At 36.0% G+C, this 11,113-nt stretch overlaps 1 protein-coding gene across 1 annotated transcript in view; it reads left to right on the plus strand.

Annotated features, from left to right (window-relative positions):
- The window catches only part of LOC127860774 (amiloride-sensitive sodium channel subunit beta-like), a 168,072-nt gene extending 157,980 nt beyond the window's left edge, over positions 1-10,092 (plus strand). Inside the window, exons 5-13 of the mRNA XM_052399050.1 lie at positions 537-617; positions 1,174-1,265; positions 4,190-4,353; positions 4,902-5,112; positions 6,547-6,622; positions 6,988-7,045; positions 7,564-7,649; positions 8,379-8,454; positions 8,832-10,092. Coding sequence (XP_052255010.1) covers positions 537-617; positions 1,174-1,265; positions 4,190-4,353; positions 4,902-5,112; positions 6,547-6,622; positions 6,988-7,045; positions 7,564-7,649; positions 8,379-8,454; positions 8,832-9,128 — 1,141 coding nt within the window. The 3' untranslated portion in view covers positions 9,129-10,092. The remainder of the gene's footprint in view (positions 1-536; positions 618-1,173; positions 1,266-4,189; positions 4,354-4,901; positions 5,113-6,546; positions 6,623-6,987; positions 7,046-7,563; positions 7,650-8,378; positions 8,455-8,831) is intronic.
- Positions 10,093-11,113: the final 1,021 nt, after the last annotated feature.

An 11,113-nucleotide genomic window follows, 5' to 3' on the forward strand; every position in this document is an offset into this window, starting at 1 on the left:
CGTCGTTATCAGATATAGCTAGACTTGTTAACACCCTGTATGGATATCGATCGGTAAATATTTCGGATGGATGAAAATGAAGATATGCCAAGATATAACCCGCCTTAAGCACACACTATATGAATATAAGCCGTTGGGTATTTTTGGATGTGCCAAGGTCTGCTGGACGAAAATGACAGTGTTCTTATAACGCTATCGTCCTTAAAACGCTCTATAAGAAAACAATCGCCAAGTATCTCCGATATTTGAAATGTACTTTATTTCCGTCGAACTTGCACTTAGAACAAACATTTAGATCGGTATGTATCACATAATTTTCTAATGAATCAGCAATTTATTTTATATTGGTACATTAAAATCGATGTAATATATTATTGTTATTATAATATATAACTAATCATAGGCAAGCGAAACCTATTTTTTCATCTAAAATAAAACGATTCTATTGGCAAACGAAAAATGGGGACAATTTATCACCGGGATTTTGCGGTCCTCTGTAAAATTATGTAATAAGGGGCTTGGCGATTTATTTTCAGGATTGACCGGGCACGACTCGGACACAACATCAGCCATATGCTACTCAGCTGCACTTTCAACGGCCGCGTCTGTGACGCAGGGTAAGTAGGCCGCGTCTGTGACGCAGGGTAATTATTCAGCACAACGGCCGCGTCTGTGACGCAGGGTAAGTATTCAGCACAACAAATGAAGAGCCTTATATTTGCAATAAATGAGGCGTGTCGCAGGTTAATCGGTTGCTTGTGATTATGTTATTTTCGTTGAGATTATGATGCTTATGATTTGATTTATAATAAGTAATATACTAAAGAAAATTATTAAATGTGGTCGATGAAAATTATATATCAGCGATTCAGTACGTTTCGCTCGTTTTTATTATGGTATCATTTATGTGTCACTTTGTCGCCAGAACGTTTTTTTTTATATAAGTTGAAAGGCACTGCATGTCCACCTTTTCCACAGTATATGCGGAGATGAGAATATCTGCACTTACAATTGGTCAAATTATTTTTTTACAACTGCATATATTTGATACACTTAAAATTCAAACTATATTCTTATCTGCCAACATATTTGAGTGCTTATGGTATTTGATTATTAGTTGTTACGATTTCACAAAGTATGTATGCATTATACGGTACCCCCTTATATATTTAGGATGTTCCGCCATCACGACACGGTCGAGTACGGTAACTGCTGGACGCTCGACAATGACAAGTTTACCGTGATGACGCCTGGACCGGAAGGGGGTAAGGCTATCTCCATATATAATTGTACACATTTTCGCTTATGGTGCGACTATACATACGGGAACTAAACCCTATGTGAACCATGTATTCTGATTCACCAAACGAATCGTTGGTTCCTGTGTAAGAAGTTTTTCGGTTCGCAAATGGTAACTATGGCTCATGGGTAGCAAATATTTTTACTCGCCAGAATAATTATTTGGTAATTTAAACAATAGCTCATATTAAAGGGGCCTTTTCACAGATTTTGGCATGTTTTGAAGTTTGTCATTAAATGCTTAATATTGATAAATGTAAACATTAAATTTTAAAAGCTCAAGTTAAAAATCAAAAATAAAATTTAAAAAAGTAGAACGTAGCAGGGCTCGAACCAGTGACCCCCGGAATCCTGAAGTAAAAACGCATTAGTCAACTGAGCTATCTTGCCAAGCATACATAAGATACGTTTTTATACCTTATATAAGCAATCTTCGTAGTTTCACAAATTTAAACGACAACAACAGAACTCTCCAAATTATTCAATCGTTTCGCGTTGCAACGCTTCATAATTTATAGGTTTTTAAATCGTCAAAAGATGCATATAATGGCTATATTAGACCATGGCAAATGTTCAGTAATACTGTTTCCTCACAAATATCATAACTAAACCGAAAATTTGCGAATCTGACACAATTGTTTTCAATATTGTCAATTTATCAAACCGTGCAAGGATCCCTTTTAACCCTTTCAGTGCGGGAACCGAATTTTAAAAGCCTTTGCAAACAGTTTGGATCCAGATGAGACGCCACAGAACGTGGCGTCTCATCTGGATCCAAACTGTTTGCTATTCTGATAGTATTCTTTGAAAAAAAATGAAGAAAATGCTTATTTTACAAATTCAGCAGACGACATTTTAGCAGACGACAAATTTCCCAGCATGCAAAGGGTTAAGTATTCAGGTTCGAGATTAGGAAGCATTCCTCATTTGGAACACATATTCTAATGCGCTGGTGAAAACTAAAGCTCACGTGTAAAAAGTATTCTGGTACGTTATCTGAAGCAAAACGCAAGTGTTACATGTATTCTAGAGCCGCAATTTGAGCTCGACTACAGCAATCAGATCCTATGTGAAGCAAGTATTTTGGTTTAACAATGGAAACCAACGGTTATTTGTAAGAAATGTTCTGGTTCGTATATATGAACAATATATGATGCGTAACACGTAGTATAGATTACTAATCTAAATTAATGAACATTTGTAACAAGCAATATGGTTTGCCAATGGCAACAAAAGATCATATTTGACCAGTATTCCGTTTCCCCACTGGAAATCATAGCTCAAATGTAACAATTATTGGGAAAAACAGATTTGGTGTAAACAAAACTCTGGTTCGGAAATGCAAAAAACAAAACTCATGTTTAACAAGTATTTTGGTTCACCAAATGGAAGCAAATCTCACCTTAGACAAGCAATCGTATTTGCCACCGGAAACCGAAGCTCGAGTATAACAGTTGTTCTTGGTCGCAAAGGTACATAATTTATACTTGTTTAGGCTGAGTACTTGTTAAATATATTTTTCAAACTATTTATATAGCAAGGAGGTGCAGGCTATTCTTCATAACAGTTGGGTAATTTCATATCCTATTGTGAACAACACTGGTCATGAATATGGTTTTCTGTAATTATAATATTTGTGTACATCAGCCGCTTCTATCAATCGTTAACTATTTCAAGAATTATGTATTCCACGTTTTTAAACTCTGACTTTGTACAATAATGTACGCGGCTGTTTTGTTAACTTTTTGTTATTGATATTGGTCGTGTTAATTAAGATATGGTAATTGTATAAGTGTGTGTGTGTGTGTATAGGTGTGTACGTGCGCGCGTGTGTGTGTGCGTGCGTGCGTTAGAGTGTGTGCATATGGGAAAATGTAATCAACAATACATTTATATTCTTAAATACTTTCTGTTTATAAATATTTGTTCCTTGAGACCATTTCATTATCGGAAGAGAAATTAATAGTATAAGAGAAGTCATATAATATACTTGCTTTTTATGACACTTCTATTACACTGTTACAGTACTCTTATGTCCGTCAAAGTCTATGTTTGCATTATACTGTAGAAATGCATTATACATACCATAGTTGTTTGAAGGCCTCATTGAAAATAAGATTGCCATTGTTAAACTGTCTGCATGACTTTGTATCAATGTGTTGTCTTAATGAGTTACCTTCGGTAAATAGATTATTATTATTATTATTATTATAAATCGTAATGTTTCCGATAAGCGCAGTGGTTGGTAAACTTGCATCTCACTTAAACTTCTTTGTTTCGATACCTACTCCCAACGCATTAAAGTTTGATTTGTGGTAACCATATTGGACAGTTTGTTTCTGCTTGTAACCCTGTATCCTCCTGTATCGCACCTCAATACCAAACTAGAATGGACTATATTTCACTAAAGACTAAATATCTGAAAAGTTCCGTGATAGATCGAAATTCGTCCAAAATTTCGTCATTCTAGTAAGGTAAGTAGGTAAAAGTACTCGGACACAATGCGGTCCTCGCATAGGCGCGCATGGATCCCGTAGACTTTGAAATACAATCAAACACACGTTGGCACAAATCAATTAGTATTTAGATGTATACATATGGTACAAAGCTAAACACCGATCGGTATCCAAAAACACTTAACATTATCCTCAGCAGCAGCAATTGCTTCACAAAACGCAAGAACAACAATAATGGTACTATTTTAACGTGAACATCTGTTTTCATATCCGACACACATTTTGTTGAAGAGGTATTGTATAAGACATAGTAATAATTGTGAGATCCCCAGCCCTTCGCTCCCGAAACGGGGTATATTGTTTGTACCACTAAGTCTGTCGATCGGTACGTTTGTCATGATGACTTGTGACTATCCTGTCACTCTATTCCCAAGGCCTGAAACTCGTGCTTTTCATGGAGTCCATGGAGTACCTAGAGGGGATCACGTGCGGATACGGAGCCCGAATACAGGTGCACGAGCCAGGCACCTATCCGCATCCCGTGCATGAGGGAATGCACGTGCCCGCAGCCATGGCAACATCCATCGGGCTCAAACTGGTACGGGCTCGTTTGATTTGTTTCTGTTGTTGTTTTTTCCCGGAAAATGTCAATGAAATGCCCTTTTCTTCTTTTACAAGTGTTTGCTACGGAATCCGGATACTGCCATTTATAATCTCGCACTTCTTTCTTCAAGGGCGACACACGAAGCGATACTTGATCTTTTTCTTGACAGTCGCTGCGATACTTGATATTTTTCTTGACAGTCGCGGCTACACACGATATATTTAACACGATATATCGCCCTTGTGTAGGTAGCCAAATAATACATTTGAATGTGGCACAAAGCTTCAGAAGCAGATATCCACAAAAGAGATATGAATTAAAACGTATGGGTGTACACCATTATGCTTTCGGACATTCGTTAGTGCAAACACAAATAAAGGTTTTCAATAAAGATATGTGTATTTCCTTAATTCCATTAATAAAATTTGTATAAATGAATTCGAATGTGTAACGTTATGCCGACAGGCGAAAATGATATGATGAAATTTTTAGCTTAAATTGATTTTTTTTATCTGATTTATACTATGTCATACATGTTCAAGGTCGCGTTCGAGCGTCTGAACGGACCATACGGGGACTGCGATTTGGGCGCGGACTTCCAGGCCAGGTACGGAGTTAGATACACGAGGCGCTCTTGCTACTCCGCGTGCGTGCTTGAGGATATCGTGGGCACGTGCGGTTGCCATAGCGACGATGCGGAGTACTTTGCACAGCGCCTCAACGACTCGCTGATACGGTGTAGAACTTTAAATGGTAAGAAATAATTAATTTAAGAAATTTAATATAAATACACTGTTCTTGTTTAATAATGTAAAACATATGTTATAAATAAAAAAATCGATTTTCGGGTTTAATCGTACTGTTAACAACGATTCTGACTTGTTACGCGTAAGAATATATAATAAAAAAACGGCGCCTTAAAGGATTGATATATTTCTTAACAATAAACAATAATAATTCAATTCAATTCTAATTTGGTCTGACAAATATTTATATTTTAGCAACTCAAATACGACCTATATTATAGTAGATATATGCTGACTTTTCGAGCTGTACTTCTGTTTGTTTTATTTATTGGGAAGTTATTTTACTATTAATTTAAAGAATATCCGTAATAACATCATGCAAGTCTATTATATAATATAGTATGCATATAACATAAAATAAAATATTTTGTTGTTCAACATACTTGATATGCTTATTAGTTTGCTTAAATTCAATATAAAGAAGTGAATTTTAAAGAAGTCAAGGTAATCAAAGCTCGACCTGTCAGTTAACGTTTTGTTAATAAATAGTTTCACATGTGGACATAGTAACATAGTAACATCAATGTAAATTAGCTAAAAATGTTTTTATGGAGTTTATCTTTATTTCAATGTTTGGTAGGATTTTCCCTTGTATTCAACGATACCCTTATAGATTACTGAAATGAACACCTTGCAAGAGAAAAATGTCATGATACAGTCTACATGAACATGTTCTGAATTGACGGTCTTTCGTCGCAGTGGTAGTGCTGCTGTTAATCATGAATCATGTTTTAAACATGTTCAAGTGACTCCGAACATTGGAAACCCATTAAAGAGTACAATCATTCCATTTCCGAACTAGCTTTGGCATACCTTAATTGGAAACGAACATTTAATTTACGTGTTTATACACTTAAAGACATATGATTATTGCATGACATTCCTAGTTTACGAAATTCGTATTTAGCGGAAACATCAAATGTATGGAAATCACGAGCTTAAAGCAATAATTAGACATTTGATTAAACTATAAAAACATTTTATTTACACATGACAACGGTCAACAAATACTATCTGAAGATAAGTATAGGCTACATTAAGTAGTTTATACCAGCGTCACAATCAAAGAGAAGAAACATGGTCTGCGTCTTACAGGCGTATGTGGGCCCAATACCCCAGTGATGGCAAACACGCTCAACGAAAAAGAAATATCTATTCATTACACTGAAAATACATTTTGTAGTAATATATGTTTTCATGACATATAATCGCTTGATTTGGTGGATTTTTTTTTTTGTTTGTTTTCGCTATCCTGACGTTTCATCCCAATAATATTTGCCTTCGGACGTTTCGACCTCTACTCGTTTTATGCACGTTTCAATCAGAATGTAATTGTATGTGGTTCATCTCTTGATTTCTTGTCGTAATCGCATTGTTTCAGAGACGACGTGTCAAGTCGGTGTTAAACGCCGCTATGAGACGATGGAGTCTCGGTGCAAATGCCCGAACCCTTGCAAGTAAGTGCAAGAGGCGCCACCTGATCACAAGCAGTTCAAACGCCAACGCTTGTTAATAAAATGTTTGCTATGATTTTATTCGTTCAATCTTAAGGCGATATAATTAGTTCTAATCATAATAACATACATAATTAAATGTGAATTTTGTTGTTGTTAACAATTTCACACATTGGTATTGGGTACTGATGTAAAGACACAATAATCCACTAAGATATTTGCTCTTGAAGTAACACTATCGGAGTTTTTGTTTTCCTTTTTTGTTGTACGCATTTTGTTGTACTTACTCCTGAACTAAAACGAATACTTAAGGAGCGTTTGAACACAAGTTGAACATAGTTTAATTATAATTGTTGTTGTTTTCACAGGGAGGTGGTATACGACAAAAGTGTGAGTCAGCGACAATGGCCTACAGACAACTACGCGGTAAGCTCAAGAAGAGATCAAACTTCCACATACATAAAACTTTAGGCGAAAGTTTTGTAGATAACAATTTTTTATAAATTAATATAGTTATTTTGGGAATAAATATTTGTATAACTAAATGACAAAACTATTTTGGGACTTTCTTATTGTCTTCTCTATGTTGCAGTATTACGGCTTTAATTTGCTTTGGTTAAATGTGAACCTAATAGTCTCCCCTGTATATGAGAGTTGGTAAAGACTTCCGCTTTGCATACAAAGATCATTTTTACGGTCATGACAATATAGAGTATAAATAGTAAACCGATATTTGACCTAGGCTAATGACCTTAAGTGATCAGTTCTCTAGACTCTACAATGCTCCACGAATCGAAATCAGCGCAGGGAAGTCACTCTGGCGTTACTGTCGATGTGCATGTTCAAATCAGAACTAACGCTCCGGCAATCGCCTCAGTCTAATACGTTGATGCTTCCAAACAAGCAATCAAATGCCTCTTGACGCCGCGTTGATGCTGTTTCAGAAGGTGCTGTTGGAAGGCGTGTGTAATATGGACAAGGAGGAATGCAAGAATCTCAGAACAAAATTGGCCGATCAACGGGGTCTTAGGTAAGGTTTCGATTCCATACAAGTACGAGAAAGACAATTATGTCGAATATATGGTTAAATACTACAGTGTTGTGTTTATGCTTTAATCACAATATATACCCGTTCACCCGATACGCAAATACATGTTTCCATATATTAAATAGTGAATTATTGCTTGAAGTGTGATACAAGTGATGCGGTCAAGGTCAAAGCTACCGTTTCTAAACTAGAACAATGGTTTCCACTTAAAAACTCGATAACAAATTTATTTAATGAAATTAAACTTAATAAATGTGCGTCGTATATCAAAACCTATCTTGGACATGCATATAATGAAGGTAATAATGTGATTGTTAATCAAATTTAAAATAGAAATACAGTTTTTGCTCACCAAATTGAAAATGCAATTTGATAATTGTTTAGAAATAAGAAAAAGCTTTCCACTTAGTAACTTCAGAATGAAAACTTTGTTTAATTTAACAGTTCAATACAAACAGTTTGCTATAAAAAAGAGCTTATTTCGAAAAGCATAATAAAGTTGAGCACGCTGTTCTCTCGACCAATATTTTCTTAACATGGCTGTACATCTAAGCATGATTCTATTTTAAGTTGAACCATTGATATGAAAACAAATACAAATTGTACATAACACTTTAAAGTCATGCTTAGTGTAAGTAAGTTGAAAAAAGATATCTCGTCATGTGTCATTTAAATGATATTATGTTTGTTGAAAGATTTCGTGTATTTCAGTAACAATTTCCTGCGACTGGACATTTACTATGAAGATTTGAACTTCGAGATGATAAAGGAGTACCCTGAAATCGAGGTGAGCGTTGGCAAACAAATTTGAATATTAGAAGGAAAGTTCAATCGTGTTGTCCTGTTGTGCTTTAGTTTTTCTTAAACAAATAATTTCTTAGTAAACGGACTACCGTTGACAACAAAATCAGTGTCATTTACATTGTCTATATGAAACACGCTGAAAATGTTTGCAAAATGTGTTCATCAGTTCTGTCCATTTCTCTGACATGTTTGTGCCAACACTAATTCTGACGTCAATTATTTCTTGTGTAGTGGCAGCAGTTCCTGTCGGACGTTGGTGGCGCCATTGGTCTGTGGATCGGCCTCTCCATGCTAAGCCTGTCCATTTCTCTGACATGTTTGTGCCAACACTTATTCTGACGTCAATTATTTCTCGTGTAGTGGCAGCAGTTCCTGTCGGACGTTGGTGGCGCCATTGGTCTGTGGATCGGCCTCTCCATGCTAAGCCTCTGCGAAGTCGCGCAGCTCCTCGTAGAACTTTGCAATTTTGCGGTCAGCAAGGCCGCCAGTGAGCGCCGACGGGACGGTAAACGTGAGGAACGCGACCACTCGGCTTCCTATTCAAGAAGTCAGCTGGTCACATCAATCGGAAACGGGACTACTCTGCGACCACTTCCGGCTATCAGTACAACTACAGCGACCGGAAACGTGGATTCAATGACCAGTGGCAAGACATGAAGTTTGCTGTTAAAGTCCCAGACGCCTATTTGAATAGACGCTCTTATGGTTTGCAAAATAATGGATATAGTTCTCCGTTTTAAAATGCACTGAACGATGCCTTCTGTGTTGTTACATCTCAATTCAGGATTGACTGGGTGCGATTCTTCTGTATACAATGGGCATTGAAAGGGCATGAACCTTTCTTTTCAATGGGTATTGAAAGGGGTATGAACCTTGGTCTTTCCTTTTCATCGTTCTATATATAAATGGATATTAAATATGGCAAATTTTTACTGAATTGTGCATAAAGATGTAGAAATATTATTTGCTATTTTAGAACGTAATTACATACAAAGATTTTATTCAAATAATTTAAAGGACTGACTCGTTCAGGTAGAAAATGCGAATAGAGATCGCAATCTGTAAAAACATTTTGACAATCGTATTGTACACTTTTATATAGAACTTTACATAACCGTTTTTTAGCTTTTTGTCCGTCGTGCTTCGTCCGTCGTCAACATTTTGCCTTGTTAACACTCTAAAGGCTACATTTGTTGCCTGATCTTCCTGAAACTTGGTCCAAAGATTTGTCCTAATTATATCTTGGTTGAGTTTAAAACTGAATCACAATAGGTGCAGGCACCCACTGATTCAAATCAAAAATCACATGACACATTGAATAATATCTGAGCATGTTTATGTCGGACTGAAGCCCGTGTGTCGTTGTCCCTTCCGACTGACTGCCAAAGTAAAACTGACCCCCTGATTGTTTTAGAAGCTTTATCATTATATTGTCACAAATTTCATTAAACATGAATGTTTGCCTTCTTTTCACAACAATATCCATTTTTATACCAGCATCGTCCAGAGCAGAGGACATTCGCTCAGGGCGGTGTACATGTCGGTACCATAATAATCACTCTGCAATAAAGCAAATACTAATATAAGTATCGAATGAAATAGAAATAAACATCTGAAACTATTCAACAACGTTAAGTTTTTACTTTTGAATTGTTATGATTAGTGCTATCCTAATTTATGTCGTTTGCGGTTGTTTATAAGTATGTATAAACTGTATTTTACATGTAAAATACAACTATATCAAATAACGTACCATATTCCAAAGACCTATAGATAACACAGATTGGAAACTTCGCGCCTTATCGGGCTATCTCTCGGCGGGGTCACGTGGTCGAGAAACCGATAAGTACACTGAGGATCAGCAGACGATTTATTCCATGAATCAATCGGAGTAGTCCGGAGATAGCCGGTGTATCACGATTGCGATAAGATAGCGACGCGTCAGTAGCAACGGCTACGATTATCGAGCAAAGTTATGCGAAAATGTTACGGCGCTATGAAAGGCGGTTGTAACTTGGTCAATAATGATCCGATTTTTATCAAATAAAGTTTCATAGAAACACGAGTTATTATGTTTTTTTTTTATAAAATCTCGATTTTATTTACCTACAATAAGAATTTATAATGCCGCGATCGTTGAAGAAATAGCGCTAAGAACTTCCAAATCGCGGCGAGAATGCTGTTGAATAGTTTATTTGAAAGGCTTTTGCTGATAGAATATTCTTGTATAATTTGGTATTTCAAACCGTTAAAAACTTATAAAATATTATTATTTCAAAACGGATAGATATATGTGGACACATAGATCTAGGTCTCTGATTAAAACAACATTACAGTATAATAAATGCTATGATCGTTCGATCCAAAAACGGTTTCAGTTAGACTTATTTCAATATTGATTGTGTAGATTTTTTTAATTGTTTACTTCTCTTTTTATTTAGATCTTATTAATGAGTTATAAGTTATTAAAGTTTTGTTTGTAATCCAGTTTTTTTCTTTTAGTAATTAAATTAAGCTTTCAGTATCGTGGGCTAGGATTTCGCGAAAAGAAAAAAAAATCACGCGCGTGTTAATCGTCGGATCAATTAGCGAACTGAAGAAGATGCTTTGTGTGTTTTTTCTTTATTCTTGAGAATTAATTA

Source organism: Dreissena polymorpha, chromosome 15 (assembly GCF_020536995.1).
Source record: "Dreissena polymorpha isolate Duluth1 chromosome 15, UMN_Dpol_1.0, whole genome shotgun sequence".
Taxonomy (NCBI): domain Eukaryota; kingdom Metazoa; phylum Mollusca; class Bivalvia; order Myida; family Dreissenidae; genus Dreissena; species Dreissena polymorpha.